The sequence below is a fragment of the Geotrypetes seraphini genome, chromosome 1 (assembly GCF_902459505.1).
Source record: "Geotrypetes seraphini chromosome 1, aGeoSer1.1, whole genome shotgun sequence".
NCBI classification, from domain to species: domain Eukaryota; kingdom Metazoa; phylum Chordata; class Amphibia; order Gymnophiona; family Dermophiidae; genus Geotrypetes; species Geotrypetes seraphini.
The window spans coordinates 300,645,706-300,664,080 of NC_047084.1; the positions used below are offsets into that span (position 1 = coordinate 300,645,706).

Sequence of the window (18,375 nt, forward strand, 5' to 3'; positions counted from 1 at the left end):
TGTCTTTCTCAATAACAGACTATGGACTTTTCCTCCAGGAAATTCTGCAAACCTTTCTTAAAACCAGCTACGCTATCCGCTCTTACCACAACCTCTGGCAATGCATTCCAGAGCTTAACTATTCTCTGAGTGAAAAAATATTTCCTTTTATTGGTTTTAAAAATATTTCCCTTTAATTTCATTGAGTGTCCCCTAGTCTTTGTAATTTTTGATGGAGTGAAAAATCAATCTGCCTAACTTCAATCATATCTCCCCTCAACATCAAGGTTCTGAGACAGAATCAACTAGGGCTGGAAGGCCATTGCTCCCCCTCCCCCCCCCCGATCATTCACATCTACAAACTCATACACCAGTCCAGGTTTTGTTCTGAACCATTAACATTTACTGAAAATCTTGAAGTAATGGGGATGGGACTTGATATACCACTTTTTCTGTTTGGTTACACAATCAAAGTAGTTTACATAACATAAAACATAAAAAACTCACTTGTATACCGCAAGTTCTATGTGGTTCACAGAGATTAGCAATACAAATGAATGTACATAGTAACATAATAAATGACCTGGGGCAATGAAGTGTTAAGTGATTTGCCCAGAATCACAAGAAGCTGCAGTGGGACTTGAACTCACACCTTCAGGGTGCTGAGGCAGCTGTTCTACCCACTAGGCCTCTTCTAGGGTAATGGATTTGATATTCAAGGGCAAATCAAAAATTAAAGGCAATTGTTAAATTATGCAATAACTGGAACACAGCTAGTGAAATTCAACATATGTACTCATACATTTCCTGTTGGATGGTTCGTCCTTGCACAGTGTAGCATTTCGCCTTTAGTCGTGTGGCAGCCATGAGGTCAGAAACATGAACGCTCCATTGCAAGATTGCACCATCAAAAAACAACATGCAATAGTGTGCTTTCTTCGGGCAGAGAGAGTGAAACCTGTAGAAATTCACCATCGGATATTGACTCAGTATGATTATAACATCATGAATCAATGAAAGGATTATGAGTGGGTAAAAAGGTTTAAATCGTGAAGAACAGGTGTAACCGACAAAGGTTGTTCTGGTTGTCCATCAACATCACACACACAAGAGCACATTGACAGGGCAGTTGCCTTGATTAGAGAAGACCAATGGATAACGGTGTCTAAATTAACTGCAAATTTGGATATCAGCTATAAATCTGCATTTGCCATAATGCATGACTTGGAATACAGGAAAGTCTGTGCACAATGGATTCCCAAACAGCTTACTGATTTGCACAAGCAACAGCATGTGGAGGTTGCGACTCAGTTCCTGAGATAATATGAAGAAGATCTGAGTATTCTGAAAGAAATGTAACCGACAACGATACATGGGTATATGACTACGACCCAGAGGGCAAAAGACAAAGCATGATAAAGTACAGGAAGCTCATCTGGCTTCAGGAGCAGTCAAAAAACATATTTTCTGAAATGCAGAAGCTAGTTGAATGATACAACAAATGTGTCATCTTGCATGGGGATTATGTGGAAAAGTGATATGTTCAATTGCTCACAGTTACTTCTGTCAAAGCTGTTAAATGTATTTGCCTTTACTTTTTGATTTACCCTTGTACTACCAAAAATGAACCAACCAATTGAGAAACAGAGAATTAAATTGTTAGTTTGCCTCCTCAGCTCATCCTTTTCCCTGTGGTTAAGAAACTTTATTTTCTTCATCATCTGAAATTTCAGAGCTTCCAAGTTACCCAGTTCCAGCCAAGATACATTAAGGCCAATGCTGATTTTGACTTACAGTATATCATCCCAAAGTTAGACAAGTTCCTGCTGAACCAGAACGTAGGCAGGTAAGGCTAGACTCAGGGCACTGGTGTTTGACCTAAGGGCCGCCGAGTGAGCGGACCGCTGGACATGATGGACCACTGGTCTGACCCAGCAGCGGCAAATCTTATGTTCTTAAACCAATGTGGGGTTTGTAGCATTTATGTTCATCAAAATTTGGCAGATCAGTTTTAACAATCAAAACCTAAAATTCCAGATAAAAAAGATCCACACATTCAATCTGATCCTGCCCACTGAAATCAGTGTTGCAAGTTCCATAATGCACCAGGATGGGGGTCGTCAGAAATCCAGGAATATCCTAAAATCTCCAGCCTGCATCTGGGCAACTTGGCAGCTCTGAAAATTTCCTCCATTTATAGGACTCCAGTCTTCTCCAACTGCTCTTTATTATTCAGCTTTTCTGGAGGATCACCTCAAACACAGGCTGCAGGCATTTCTTCATTTGAACCCTGGCCTCACCAGAGCATCTCTGAGACCTGCTCACACGATCGCGGCTGCTCTGCAGGGCATCGCCGCGCTCCGCCGGAAATAGGAAGTTGCGTCAGAGGGGTGCAGGACGCGACAAGGGGAAGGTTCCGGTTGTAACGACGGGCGGCAAGTGTGAATCGTTGATTTTGCTGGCGACTTCTGGCTGAAAACAGGTTTGAAAGTAGACTGCGGAGGTGCTGAGATACTGGATCGTAGAGTATGAAAGAGAGAGGGAGAAATTCTGTATTTCGGGGGAATGCCTGACCCGGGGGTGGAGGGAAGAGAGAGGAAAAGATACTGGATCACATGGAGTAGGGTAGAGAGAGGTAGAAATACTAGATCCACGGGGGTGACAGAGAGGGATGGATACCGGGTCAAGGTGGTTGGGGGTGACAAAGGTAGAGATGGATCGGGAGAAGAGAGAGGAAAACATGATGGCTCATGGGGATAGGGTGAAAGATAGGGTGCTGCTTTGTCCTGTTTGTCTTTCTGTTTTAGCCACAGTGGATTCTGAATTTGTTTGGGGTGACTCTCTTCACTGGAATTATTGTACCCTGTTGTTTTCTTTGGTTCTGTATGTTGGAAGAAGGTGAAATTAATATTTTTGACTGGATTGGGGATGTGCTGGAATAAGAGGGAGTTACACAGGGGAACAGTCTTCACTAATCAAGCTCTTTGCCTTTCAATATTTTTAGCAGATGACCTCCGTTTGAACACAGTCTTTGTGATTATGTCCTGGATGTCTCCATCAGGAAAGTTTGTCACTCCTCCTAAGTTATTAGTAGCACATAAGGTGGCACCTGCTGACATGGAGCAGGAGGAAAGTGAAGAGGCTCCTGCTTCAGGTAATGAATAAAGTGTGGCGTACATTTTGGAGGTTATGTTCTGTGCATACAAGGAGAAAGATGCTGTGGTATCAGGGTAATGGTACAAATTAAGACATATGTCTTGAAATGAAAATGGAAAATTTTCACAGAGGAGATGCAAGTAAATTTGTACTGAGTAATTAAACTTAGAAAAACATACTGCTGCAACTAATAATCATTTCTACAGTTCTATTGGGCACTATAATTTTCCATACATTTCTAAGGCACAGAAGGCATCTTCTGGTACATATATCCCATGTAATAGTAAGACTTCACATCTGGCATACTTTCCTAAAACCACTACTCTCTCCCCCTCTTCTCATCTGGTTCCTACTATCCCATATTACCCCCCCCCCCCTCTTTTTGGAGCCCTCTGTCAGCATGCTGTGAGTTTGTTATGGTCTCAATGATTCTTACAAGATTTTCCAAGCCTGTAAATTAGGGTTGTCCAACATCAGTCCTCAAGGGCAGTAATCCAGTCAGGTTTTCCCCAGTGAATTTGCATGAGATCTATTTGCATGCACTGCTTCCATTGTATGCAAATAGATCTCATTCATATTCATTTGGGAAATCCTGCAAACCCAACCCGATGAGAGCCAAAGTTGGACGATTCTGTTGTAAATGTCCATCTTGTGCTTATCTTTATGCATATCTTAGATCTTAGCATTTCATGTGCAGTACTTTTTGTATGATATACCACTCTTCAATGGCTTCAATGGCTCTTGGGTGGCTTGGCCTCAGTTTACCTGTGCAAATATATTTCCTAGCTGTAAGTAAACCCAATTGAGTAAATGGAGTTTCTCCCTTGTTACCTTCCATCAACAAGATTTCTCCAGTATCCGGGATTATATAATCCTCCTCTGTGTGTTCTGATATTTTACACACATTGACATGGATACTAGGTTCATCTTAAATTTTTTTGTATTAATGGAACTATGATGAAGAATTTTAAATTGCATGTCCCTCAAAGTAGCATTTCTCATAAGAACATAAGAATTGTCATACTGGGACTGACCAAAGGGCCATCAAGCCCAGCATTTTGTTTCCAACAGTGGCCAACCCAAGGTCCCAGGTATTTAGCTAGATCTCCAGTAGTAAAAGATTTTATGCTGTTTATCCTAGGAATAAGCAATGGATTCCCCAAGCCATCTCAATTATGGCCTGTGGACCTCTCTTTTAGAAAATTAGTCAAGCCTTTTTCAAACTCTGCTAAGCTAACTGATTTCACCATATTCTCCGGTAATGAATGCCAACGTTTAATTACACGTTATGTGAAAAATATTTTTACTGGCCTGATTGAAAACAGTCCTAGTAGTTTTAGAAAGAGTAAACAAGTGATTCACATCTACCCTTTCCACTCCACTCATTATTTTATAGACCTCTGTCATATCATCTCTTCTCCAAGCTAAAAAGCCCTAGCCGCTTTAGCCTTTATTTATAGGGAAGTTGTCCAATCCCTATTATCATTTTCGTTACCCTTCTCTGTATTTTTTCTAATTTCATTACCTTTTTTTTTTAAAGATATGGTGACCAGAATTGTACACAATATTCGAGGTGCAGCTGTATCATAGAGTGATACAAGGGCATTATGACATTTTCATCTTTGTTTTCCAATCCTTTCATGATAATTCCTAACATTCTATTTGATTTCTTAGCTGCCACCACTGCACTACACATTGAGCTGAGGTTTTCAGTGTATCCTCAATGATGACCACAAGCAAACTATGTGGAACCAATTCCTGGATTTCCAAGAGTTAAAAATGATGTGTTATATTCATATAAAATGCAAATATAATAATCACAAATAAGTAAAAGCCAATACAATAATCAGAAATATATAAAAGCCAAACACTCTGCTAAAAATTGAAGTCCTTGCTGTAGTCAGATGACTAGACCCAACATGGGCCGTGTTTCTGCAATTTTTGCCTTCTTCAAGTGTCCTTAAATACAGCTATAAAAACTGCTTCATAGAAAGGAACTGTCAGAAGAATGCCAGTGCTGCTACCGTGCTGGCTCCAAGCTGAAAATGATGACACCTAGATCCTTTTCCTGGGCAGTAACTCCTAACATGGAACCCTGCATCACATAGCTATAGTTTGGATTCCTCTTTCCCACATGCATCATTTTATACTTGCTCACATTAAACATCTGCCATTTTGATGGCCAGTCTCACAAGGTCCTCTTGCAATTTTTTCAATCCTCTTGCAATTTAACAACTTTGACCAACTTTGTGTCATCAGCAAATTTAATTATCTTGCTAGTTATTCCCATCTCTACATCATTGATAAATATGTTAAAAAGCAGTGGTTCCAGCACAGACCCCTGGTGAACCCCACTATTTACCCTTCTCCACTGAGACTATTGACCATTTAAACGTACTCTCCGTTTTCTGTCTTTCAACCAGTTCTTAATCCATAATAGGACATTACACCTATACCTTCCTATCCCATGACTTTTTAATTTCCTTAAAATTCCCCATAGTGGTTCTTGCAGATAGGAAGTGATTATATAACTTTAACATCCATACTGTTAGAAGCAGATCAAAAGCTTAATGAAATTCTATGCTGAAATCATCTCCAACCACAAAAACAGGTCTTTTATTAAATGTTGAGATTAAATAGAAAATAATATATTTTATAGTATATGTGATTGTATATGTTATGATAGGGATGGGAGGGAGGGGGTTAAATTTCATTAATTTAAGTTGATTACGATAGAAAATCAAGTGATGTATCCAAGTTCAAATGACATTTTCTGAAGCACTTCTATGTTGTAAAAATGAATAAAGAATTAAAAAAACAAAACAAAATAGGAAAATGGTACCCTATGTTGAGAACCAGAAGTATTTTAAAGTAGGAATGAACCTCAGACTTTCCACAGGTAAAGAGTGGAGGAGTGGCTTAGTAATTAGCGCTAGTGCTGCCCGATTCGCCAATTCAAATTGGTTCACCGATTCACTTTGGTGAATTGATTCAAATTGATTCATTGTTGTCTGAGAAAATTGGATTCACCAATTCAGTGACCAACACCCTCCACCCACACCACCCTGGTGAGACCTGACATACCTCTGAGGCCTCATAAAGCAGCAGCGACGGTGGTGCTCTGAACTGGCTGCTATGTGGCTTGCCCCACTGGGGCCTTCCCTCTGAGGCATCACTGATGACACAAAGCAGCCTGTTCAGAGCACTGCTGCTTTAGGAGGCCTCGGAGGTATGTCAGTTCTCACGGTGAGAGGATCGGTGGGGTGCTACTGCACAGGGGAATGGGAGGGAAGGATGGAATAGGAGGAAAGCTCATGCACATGGGAGAGAGAGGAGAGATGAAGAATTGGGGTGAAGGAGAGGAAGGGAGAGATGAAATAAAGGGGTGAGAGGGAGAAGTCCTGCATATGGTGGAGGGGCAGGAGGCATGAATGGAGAAGAGAGAGGGAGAAATGTTGGACATGATAATGGACGGGAGGAAAGGGGAGATGCTGCATGGAGGGAAATAGAGAGGTTTGACCCAGGGCACAAGGCAGGGGGAGAGAGCGAGATGGTAGATAGTGGGAAAGAAACAAATGTTGGATGTGGCAGTGGAAGGTAGAAAACTAATTTTATTTTCTATTTTATGATTTCAATATGTCAGATTTGAAATGTGTATCCTGTTAGAGCTGGTGTTAGATAGCGAGCGTGAGTTAGGACCTAACAGAGAGAGGAAAAGTAATTTTTGTTTATACCACAGCACTGGCATGGGGTTGGAGAGGGCAAATCGGGGTGGACGGGGGTGGGTGGAAAGACTACAAAATAAACCCGCCAGGACGTTTGAAAAAAAATGCCCAATTGGGTGGGAAAATCGAATTGAATAAAAAAATCAATTCAATTGGCCAAATCAAATCAAAATTTTTTCCCTGAATCAGGCAGCACTAGTTAGAGAAGCTGCCTCAGCACCCTGAGGTTGTGAGTTCAGTTCCCACTGCAATTCCTTGTGACTCTGGGCAATCACTTAACATTTCATTGCCCCAAGTACTAAATAAGTACCTGTTTGAAATATGTAAACTGCTTTGATTGTGTAAACCACACAAGTCCAATCCCCTTTACCCTTTACTTAATGTTCCAATCAAAGAACTTTATTTGAAGACATAAAAACTGAACAGCTCCACAACAGTTGAAATCTGACTCAACACAGAATCTGTGTTTTGGCCTGCTTCAGGGTAGAGAATGACACGGGGAAAAATTTGTCCTTGCCTTGTCCCCATGGACTCTGTTCTCGTCCCTGCGGACTCTGTCCCCATCCTCGCCCTGTCCCCAGAGACTCTGTCTGATCTCATCCACAAAAGTCTTGAATAGCTATTTTATATTGAAATCATTTTATTAAAGTATAAAAAAGAACAATATACTGTACAACTGTCATTTTATAAATCACAAATACAGAAAAAGGATCAACAAACCCCATCTCCCCTCACAATATTCCCTCCACTATTGGGAAAACTGAATGCTACATAGAAAATTCATCCTAACAGAATACTTCGGTCACACACACACAAAACACAAATGGCAAATATATAATAACTAACATAAATTAAACCAAAATCCCAGAATGCCATACCTTCCATATAGTACAACACCAAAGAAATAAAAAGATTGACAGGAGATCCAAGATGGCCACGACAGTTTGACTGTGGGGAGACGCTCTCGATAAACCTTTCCTAGCCTTACCATACATCCACAAAAATGCTGAAGAGGAGAGATAAAAGTGCTGGTGGAGCCTCATGGCGCCTGGAGACCTCTCCTCTGGTAACTATAGACGACATATTGAGGCGCCTGCAGCAGGAGAGAATAACGCCAGGGAATCGCCCGCTGGAGGTCCCGGCAGTGAGTGAAGCCGCGGTGAACCTCCCTGGGCTAGACGCGACTCTGAGCCCCGATGCAAGGACCCCGCCTCCACAGCAGCAGGGAGCCAGCTCACCTAAGGAAGACAGTCTATCCGAGGAGGTAGACTCGTTCTCCCGGGAGGCTTCTTGAGCCAGGCTCCAGAAGACATAAGCCTGCGGCAGGAACAGCATTGCAGCAAACAGAAGGACAAGGTGGAAGAGAGAGAAATCCTGGGACTGAGGGAATCCAGCCAATACATTCAGGTACTTTCTCTTTTTCAAAACCCAACAATGTAACCCTGGATTCTTTATGGGACTTAGTTGTAAGTTTGGGACAGTCATTATCTCCACAAATAAAAGAATTGGAAAAAAGAGTGTTGGAACAAAAAAAAGAATTTAAAAACTTTAAACAAGATACTCTTACAATGAAAAATAAGGTAGAAAATATTGAGAAAGAGTTATTAGAAATGAAGCAAGTACAGACTACCCTTATTAGGGATAATACCAATATGAGAAGGAAAATAATTCCCGCTCTAGTATTAAATTTTCCAAAAACCTCAATGATTTCCGCGAAAGAAATGTTGAAAAAATATCTCATGGAAATATTGAATATTTCGGAAGATATGCTTCCTCCTTTTGTACAAGCATTCTACCTATCAATGAAAGAACAAGAAGATTTTCCTCTTCAAAAACAGGATTTACAAATGGATGTTACTGCAATCCTGGAAACATCATTGAAGGACATAGTAAAATCTGCTACGCTTAAATTAACAGTGGCTCTTTTACCTGATAGAGATTGGCTATTGAAGATGTTTTTCAAAAATAGACATAAAAAATTTTTGGGACTAAAGATACAGATGTTCCCAGACATCATTAAAGATACCCAAAAACAAAGACGATAATTCTTGCTCCTTAAACTAGGAGTAACAATGATGGGAGGTGTTTTTCTATTGCGATATCCCTGTAAATGTATTGTCAAATATAGGTCTAATACATATATATTCTTTGATACTTCTCAGTTAACAGGGTTCCTCTCTAAGAAACGCCTTGAAGGGGTAAATGAAACAACAGCAATAATTTAAAGTAAATAGAAAGATTCCTACTACCGCAGTTAGACCAAGTCAAAATGATCTACCAAAAATAAAATTTTAAAAAACACAAAGCACACTGCCCCCCTCTTTCTTTCTGCCTTTCTTTCTCTCTACCCCTGGCCTCCCTCTTTTTTTCTGCCTTTCTTTCTCTCTCCCACTGCCCCTCCAAGCCATCATGCCGATTTCTTCACTTCCCTGATTCTTTCCCTACCCCCACCCCCAAGCCACCACGCCGATTTCTCCCTGTTGCTTCCCCGAGCCAGGCCTGGCACGTACAAGTGCCGGGCCCATAAGACTTCACCTCTGACGTCAATTCTGTCAGGGAGGAAGTTCTAGGCCAGCCAGGCAACGATTGGCTGGCCCAGAACTTCCTTTCTGACGTCAGAATTAACGTCAGAGGTGAAGTCTTGTGAGTCCGGCGCTTGTACGTGCCAGGCCTGGCTTGGGGAAGCAGCAGAGAGAAAAAGATCGCAAAGGCAACGCGATCGACTCGCATTGCCTTTGCGATCTACTGGTCGATCACGATCGACCATTTGGGCATCCCTGGTCTAGCCCAAGACCTCCACCTGGACCACTGTATGTCAATGACATCCATTCACATCAGCCCACTTTCAAAATTTTCATTGAGGGTGTCCTCAAGGAGGTGGGCATTTCCAAATGCATTCTTTTCTTCTATTAAGAAATGCTTTATCCTTCAAGCATGCAGTTCTTCCCCCTGCTCCTTCAAGCGAGGGGTGGTTGGGCTGGAGCTGCTGGACCCACAAGTGGGGGAGGGCCTGGAGCCACCAAACTTGTGGGACTCGTGTTGGGGAGAGAGATGGTGGGATATCGGGGAGCTGTGGTGGGTGGGGTTCCCTGCGGGAACAAAGCCTTTTACAGCTCCACGGAGTGGTGAAAAGCTTTGTTCACGTGCCAGCAGTGAACAGATACCCGTTCCTCCTTTCCGTCATGAGTTTGGTAGAGAGGCAAAAACCCTCAAACAAACCAAAAAAAAACAATGATGAAAGGGGCTGCCCTAGAAATTTCTTGGGGTCAGCACAGGCTCTCAGCACATGGAAATATATTTGATAACATTGAAGAACACTGGTTTATAGGGACATGGTTGCTTGGGTCCAGGGAGCTAGTCTAGCACACTGAGTTTTATGCACATGGTTGACTACAGTGAAGTGTGTGTCAGGTAATGTTTTAACACTTGTGTTGCAGAGTCTGCATTTCCGGTGAATGTCAGGAAATCGCTGCTAAGAAATCATTTGAATCCAAGTTTCAAAGGCTGCATGTATTCACACTCGGATGGGATCTGCCATGGCAGCAAGAAGGACAATGAGATGGCTTTTTTAATACCTGAGGCACATCAGCACTTGTCTTCTGGCACAACATTTGAGCAGGTGGAGCAAAGCCTTCTGGCATTTAGCAGCTGTCTGTGTGTTCAAAGGAATCTGATAACAGAAACACTTCAGGCTCATGTGAAACCAATGTCAGTGGACTCCCCACATGGTGAGATTTGCCATCATTCTGCATTTGCAACCATAGGGCAATGCTGTGCCAGACTGCATGCTTTGATATGGCAAAGACATCATCTAATGCTGGCCCGAGAATATACCAGCCGTTTAAACAGTGCCTCGGCTTTCATCCAGAAATTGACTGGCCTGCTTGCCTCTGATGTTCATATTCTGGCTATGCAGCAGCACAGTATAGGCAGCAAAAGCAGAACTACTTGTGTCCCTTGGCAGCTGAAAATATTATGTGAGGAACTACAAATTCACACACGTCACTGGAGGATCTTACAGAGGACAATCCGGCGGGATCGGTGGCTGAGGCCTCTCTTTATCCGGAAGCCACATGCTGTGCTTCACATGAAAAGAACATTTGCCTTGCTTTCAGACCAAGCTATTTATCTCATAGAACGATACATAGATAAACTGCTCTGGTACTTGGTTCATGCTGATGTGACTGATGTTTCTACACATTTAGTATCTGACATCTTTCAAGGGATAGAAATATATAATCAGGTCATGTCAGATAGAGCTGCAGAGCTCAGGGTTCAAATGAAATCTGAACCAACTTGTAGAATATCAAGTTGGGCTGCCTTAGGGCAAGAGGAAGCACTGAGAAGTGTGGATAACTGTGCCAGAGCCTATCCTATCTCGCAACTGTTGAAAATCATTCCTGGCATGAGAGGCCAACTCACTGCAGAAGGGTTTTATCAGTTCCTTCTTCAGCAAGATCCTCTTATTTTAAGTGTGAGGCAGAGTTGCCTAGATGGAGTGCCATGGGATAAAGTCAAAGTACATTTGATGCAGAGTAATTTATTTTCTAGATCCAGGGCCACTGGGAAAAGAAACAGATTGTCTAGGCCCAAACTAGGAGAACCTCGGCAAATGCTGACTTCCCCATCACCCAATGATCAACTACAAGCCATCTGTTTGGAGGATGAACAATTATTTAATACTATTGTGAATGTTTTAGTTTCATTACCTTATTCTCATTGGCATAAAGCTCTCAACAAACCAAAGCCTGATAGGCCTCATACAGTAGTGCAGCATCTGATCACATCACAGAGAGCCTCAGAAGGCCATCCAAGTGCAGGTGAAACCAGCAGAGATTTAAATGCCTCCCAGGCACAAAAAAGACCAGATAGTGTCCCATACTTGGGATGGGTGTCCACACACCAGCCTGGTGACTCTGATGCCACTCAGATGCTGCGTTCAGAGTTGAGGGCTGAGCAGTGGAAGGCCTTTGGGGCCTGTCTATTTGATCAGTTTTACTGTCCACAGATTGCATCTTCTGCATTAGGCAGTCTGTCTTACTACAGAGAGGGTGCGAGCTGGGCAGTTGTACAGATGCTGGAAGAGATACTAGGAAAAGGTAAGTGTTCATGACTATCTGAAGAAAGTAGTGATCCTTTTGCCTTCTTTATAGGAGAGCTGTAAAATTCCCTGTTACCAGAGCATCTAAAATTCTAAGTCAGAACTTGGCATCTGGTTAGCAATAAAAAAAAAAAAATCAATTAAACTTCATTAGAGGCTTCCCTTCAGACTGGCACTGCCTCAGGACTTTTTTTTTCTTTCAATATAACTTTAATTTACAATGGAACAGACCCCACTGACTCTCTATATGCCTTACAGGTATTTGGTGGCAAGGCTTACAACTGAGGCACCACAAAAGATAAAAATTTGGGGAGGTGGGGGAAATGGGAGGGAGAGACTCGATCAGGGTCCCATAAGCTCAATCCGGCACCACAACAGGGACAAGAAGGCCAAATCAAACAAAATCCAACAGCCCTATACTAACCTAGGTAATGACTGCACAGACTTACCACCTCCACCTGCTGGAGATTGAGAGCAGACTGATTGTACTTGGGACGTCACAGCCCACTTGTACTATAGCCAGAAATTTGTGTCTCAGTCTCCACCTGCTGGTTGTGGTGAGCTATTACTCATCGGTTTCTGTGCCGATCTGGAGGGACTAAAAGAAAGAAAACTAGCAGGGTAAGAACCAAATTTCTCTTTACTAAATAAATAAATACTATTTATGAACTTTTTATACATGTGGAGGGGCACTTTTGATAGGACCTCTAAGTCTGAGTTGGATGTTTTGGGAAAGACTCCAAAATCCCAGCAGAGAAAATGTCCATTTTCAAAACCACAAGATGTCTATCTTTTTTTGTTCAAAAATGATCTGCTAGACTCCTTAGCCTAATAAGACATCTATCTTTTTTGGCCATTTTCAAAAAATAGGACGTCCAGATGAAACACATCTAAAACAAGCCATTTACATATAGAAGGGACCAACATTTTTAGTGGACTGGCCATACAGACATGCCAGCAAAGCAGTGGGCATCTTAGAGGGCACTGCTGTGAACTTCATATAAATAGTACCAGATATACTTCTCACCAAAATTCCCTTATAATGTATGGTGAGCCCTCCAAAACTCTCCCAAAACCTACAAAACCAGGCGCACAGGAAATGCCAAAAAAGAATGCCACCGGGAGGTTAGAAAAGCAAAAGGGAACTACGAAGAGGGGCTGGCCAGGGAGGCGAAGAACTTCAAGGCATTCTTCAGTTACGTAAAGGGGAAGCGACCAGCGAGAGAGGAGGTGGGGCCGTTGGACGATGGGGATAGGAAGGGAGTGATTAAGGAGGATAAAGAGGTAGCTGAGAGGTTGAACACGTTCTTCTCGTTGGTTTTCACGAGAGAAGACACATCTAACATACCAGATTCAGAGGAGCTCATAAGTGGGGAACAGGCTGAAAAATTGGAACACATAGAGGTAAGTAAGGAGGATGTCCTCAAACAGATAGACAGGTTAAAATGCGGCAAATCGCCGGGCCCAGACGGGATCCACCCAAGGGTTCTGAAGGAACTAAGACAAGAAATAGCGGGCACAATCCAGCATGTTTGCAACCTATCCTTGAAAACTGTAGAGGTACCAGAGGACTGGAAACTGGCGAATGTCACACCTATCTTCAAGAAGGGATCGAGGGGTGACCCCGGGAACTACAGGCCGGTGAGCCTGACTTCAATTATAGGGAAGATGGTGGAAGCTATGGTCAAGGATGGTATTTGCGAGCACATCGAGAGAAATGGCCTACTGAGAACAAGCCAGCACGGATTCTGTAAGGGAAGGTCATGCTTAACGAACCTTTTGTACTTCTTTGAGGGAATAAGCAGTCGGGTGGACAATGGGGAACCCATAGACATCATTTACCTCGATTTTCAAAAGGCTTTCAACAAGGTGCCATATGAAAAGCTGCTTGGAGGGGATGTGCACAGATGGATCAAGCACTGGTTGTCGGGTAGACTGCAGAGGGTCGGAGTAAAGGGACAATATTCTGACTGGCGGGGGTCACGAGCGGTGTGCCACAGGGATCGGTGCTGGGGCCGTTACTCTTCAACATATTTATCAATGACCTGGAAAAGGAGGCAAAGTGCGAGGTTATAAAATTTGCAGACTATACCAAACTGTGCGGCAGAGTTAGATCCAGGGAGGAGTGTGAGGACCTGCAAAGGGACCTGGACAAGCTGGAAGACTGGGCAAACAAATGGCAAATGCGCTTTAACGTGGAAAAATGCAAGGTCATGCATATAGGGAAAAAGAACCCGTTGTTCAACTAAAAATTGGGGGGGGGCATTGCTGGGAGACAGCAGTCTAGAGAGAGACTTGGGTGTGCTGGTGGATGCATCACTGAAGCCATCTGCACAGTGCGCAGCAGCCTCGAAAAAAGCCAACAGGATGCTGGGCATCATAAAGAGGGGCATAACAACCAGGACGCGGGAAGTCATCATGCCATTGTATCGAGCGATGGTGCGTCCACATCTGGAATACTGCGTTCAATATTGGTCGCCGTACCTCAAGAAGGACATGGCGGTACTTGAGAGAGTCCAAAGGAGAGCAACGAAACTGGTAAGAGGGCTGGAACACTGCCCATACGCCGAGAGGTTGGATAGGCTGGGGCTCTTCTCTCTGGAAAAAAGGAGGCTCAGGGGAGATATGATAGAGACCTTCAGGATCATGAGGGGCATAGAGAGGGTGGATAGGGACAGATTCTTCAGGCTGAAGGGGACAACAGGTACGAGGGGGCATTCGGAGAAACTGAAGGGAGATAGGTTCAAAACAAATGCAAGGAAGTTTTTTTTCACCCAAAGGGTCGTGGACACCTGGAATGCGCTACCGGAGGAAGTGATCAGGCAGAGTACGGTACAGGGATTCAAACAGGGATTGGACGGATTCCTGAGGGATAAAGGGATCGTGGGATACTGAGAGAGGTGCTGGGATGTAACACAGGTATAGAAAGCTAACCAGGTAATAAGTATAGAAACCCAACCAGGTCGTGCATGTGCAAGACCGGAGGGTTAGGACTTCGATGGGAAGATAGGACTTAATGGGAAACCAAGGTGGCAAGGGGGCCCCTTCTGGTGATTCAGAGAGGTCGTGACCTGTTTGGGCCGCCGCGGGAGCGGACTGCTGGGCAGGATGGACCTATGGTCTGACCCGGCGGAGGCACTGCTTATGTTCTTATGTTCTTATGTACTATGTCATCTATATGGCAGTACTGTAGGATTTTGGTAGGCTCACACTTTCCACCATAAATTTGTAGCAGTGATCTTGACTAATTTTTAAGTTGGAGTTACTTTGGATCCAAATGAGCTGAGGACTTTGATTTCTACTATTGGTAGTCTGGTACCTTTTATGAGCCATAAACTTAGCCAGAGCAAAAAAAATCAACCCCAAAATCAATTGGAAAGCCTAGAGCTGCGTAAACTTGAAAGACAATTTTCTGTGGAACTGCATAAACTTAGATCTTCATCTTGTTTTCATGTCTAGAATCTCGGTTTTAAATAGTGATTCACTGGGACAAGGAATAAGGTGTGTCCAGAAATATCAGAGTTGAAAACTTCCCAGGTGCCTGATCACCTAGATGCCAGCTATTTCAGTGCTGACACCTAGATTCCATAGAGGAATAGGTTTGTACTATACTGGCATGTTTGCTCCAGCAGGAGAAGTGGCTGCAGCCAGTGGCATTCTGCCAAAGACAAGCCTTGTGCTGCAACATCATCCCTTCTTTCCCTATCAGGAATGAAGTTGACAGCATGGAAGACTCTGCTTTAGTTCCTGCAGCTCCTTTCTCCCTTGCCCTCCTCCACTGTTTTTCTAAATAGGTGCCTATATCAGGGTAGGGAAGAAGCACAGGAGCAAATGGTCCCCATGTTGCTGGCTATACCATTTTAAAAAAATTATAGGGTGGACAGAGGTAAGATGTGAGTGAGGAGGGTAGATGAGAGGAGAAAAGAAGTGAGAAGAAAATATGTCAAGTGGAGAGAAAGGGGTAGTGTAGAAAAAGAAGAGGATAATGATAGGGGGGGAAAAAAGGTAAGCCTTGAAAGATGGGGACCCCTATGAAGAGCTATGGAAAGGTGGTACACTGAGGTATGCCTTTCTGGTTCAAAGATGAAGTCTGTTCCTCAAGTTCTACAAGCAGGGCTGGTTTTCGAGACTTCCATAATGAATGGTAGAGAGTTACATGCCCATGATTCAGAATCCAAATTTATCCTAAAAACTCAACTGCTTGCAGCACTATAGTTCCTTACTCCTGCTTGAATCCTAAAAATTATGCACTGATGTCTAGGATTTTTCCAGCTCAAAGAATTGTACAGACAGGTGTTGAAAACCGTCCTCTCCTTGCCACACAGAGAGGGAATTCTGGAACTGAAGAGCAAAGGTTCTATAAAACAGTAGTAATGGAATTTTTGAGTATAACTGTGAAGTAATGAAAGCACAATCTGAAATTAAGGATTGTTGGTTATTTGTTTTAAAGAAGATCTAACGAAGTGGGGATGAAACAGCGCACATCAATGCCTCAATGCTGAAGGAATTCTTCCAAATATACTTTATCGATGTAAATAGACCTGACACGGTCCATGTTTCTGCTCAAAAAGCCTGCCTCAGGGGTACATTTATTGCCTAAAGAGAAAAAACATACATGCTGTAAATTTTTGCCCTGATGTTAGAGGCAGATCTAGATATTGTTGCTATCACAGAGACATGGTTCAGTGAATCACATGGATGGGATGCAAACATACCGGGATATAATCTTTTTAGGAAGGACAGAGATGGTCATAAAGGTGGAGGAGTAGCTCTCTATGTAAAGATCAATATCCAAGCGACCGAAATGCAAGGGACCTGGGGAGAGGAAGAAGCGATATGGATTGCTCTGAAAAGAGAAGATGGAACTTCTATCTACGTGGGTGTAGTCTACAGACCTCCGACTCAATCGCAGCAAATTGATAAGGATCTGATTGTGGATATCCAAAAGTTTGGAAGGAAAGAGGAGGTTCTGCTGTTGGAAGATTTCAACCTGCCGGATGCGGACTGGAATGTTCTGTCTGTGGAATCGGAAAGAAGTAGGGAGATTGTGGATGCCTTTCAAGAGGCTCTGCTCAGACAAATGGTGACGGAACCCACAAGGGAAAAAGCGATATTGGATCTGGTCCTTACAAATGGAGAGAGTATCTCTAATGTTCGAGTGGGTGCTCACCTGGGACGTAGCGATCATCAAACGGTTTGGTTTGATATAACGGCTAAAGTGGAGAGCGGCTGCACGATACTTAAAGTCCTAGATTTCAAACGTACGGACTTTGATGCAATGGGAAAGTACCTGAAGAAAGAGCTGTTAGGATGGGAGGACATAAGAGAAGTGGAAAGACAGTGGTCTAAACTGAAAGGAGCGATAAAAATGGCTACGGACCTTTATGTGAAGAAAATCAATAAAAACAAGAGAAAAAGGAAGCCGATATGGTTCTCCAACCTAGTGGCTGAGAAAATAAAGGCGAAAGAGTTGGCGTTCATGAACTATAAAAAAACCCAAGGAGAGCAGAAAGAACTACAGGGTGAAACTGAAAGAAGCCAAGAGAGAGATACGTTTGGCGAAGGCACAGGCGGAAGAACAAATGGCTAAAAATGTAAAAAAGGGAGATAAAAATTTTTTCAGATATATTAGTGAAAGGAGGAAGATAAAAAATGGAATTGCTAGGCTAAAAGATGCTGGGAACAAATATGTGGAGAGTGATGAGGAGAAAGCAAATGTGCTAAACAAATACTTCTGTTCTGTGTTCACAGAAGAAAATCCTGGAGAAGGACCGAGATTGTCTGGCAAAGTTACACGAGAAAATGGAGTAGATTCTGCGCCGTTCACTGAGGAGGGTGTTTATGAGCAACTTGAAAAACTGAAGGTGGACAAAGCGATGGGACCAGACGGGATCCATCCCAGGATACTAAGGGAGCTCAGAGAGGTTCTGGCGAGTCCTATTAAAGACTTGTTCAACAAATCTCTGGAGACGGGAGTGATTCCTGGGGATTGGAGGAGAGCGGATGTGGTCCCTATTCATAAAAGTGGTCACAGGGATGAAGCAGGAAACTACAGGCCGGTGAGCCTCACTTCAGTTGTTGGAAAAATAATGGAAGTGATGCTGAAAGAAAGGATAGTGTACTTCCTTGAATCTAATGGGTTACAGGATCCGAGGCAACATGGCTTTACAAAAGGTAAATCGTGCCAAACGAACCTGATTGAATTTTTTGATTGGGTGACCAGAGAGCTGGACGGGGACATATGCTAGATGTAATTTACTTGGATTTCAGCAAAGCCTTTGATACAGTTCCTCATAGGAGGCTGTTGAACAAACTTGAAGGGCTGAAGTTAGGACCCAAAGTAGTGAACTGGGTCAGAAACTGGCTGTCGGACAGACGCCAGAGGGTGGTGGTTAATGGAAGTCGCTCAAAGGA

General features: G+C 43.1%; 1 protein-coding gene across 5 annotated transcripts in view; it reads left to right on the forward strand.

The window, feature by feature from the left end:
- Positions 1 to 2,075: 2,075 nt before the first annotated feature.
- Positions 2,076 to 18,375, forward strand: part of CCDC142 (coiled-coil domain containing 142) — a 91,493-nt gene continuing 75,193 nt past the window's right edge. Inside the window, exons 1-3 of one of the 5 annotated variants that reach the window (XM_033954886.1) lie at positions 2,076 to 2,461; positions 2,984 to 3,133; positions 10,298 to 11,959. In XM_033954886.1, the coding sequence (XP_033810777.1) occupies positions 3,019 to 3,133; positions 10,298 to 11,959 (1,777 nt within the window). In that variant the 5' untranslated portion in view covers positions 2,076 to 2,461; positions 2,984 to 3,018. Of the gene's footprint in view, positions 2,462 to 2,484; positions 2,506 to 2,836; positions 2,878 to 2,983; positions 3,134 to 10,297; positions 11,960 to 18,375 lie in introns of those variants that run through there. The other 4 variants (XM_033954896.1, XM_033954905.1, XM_033954867.1 and 1 more) reach the window with 4 other exon arrangements.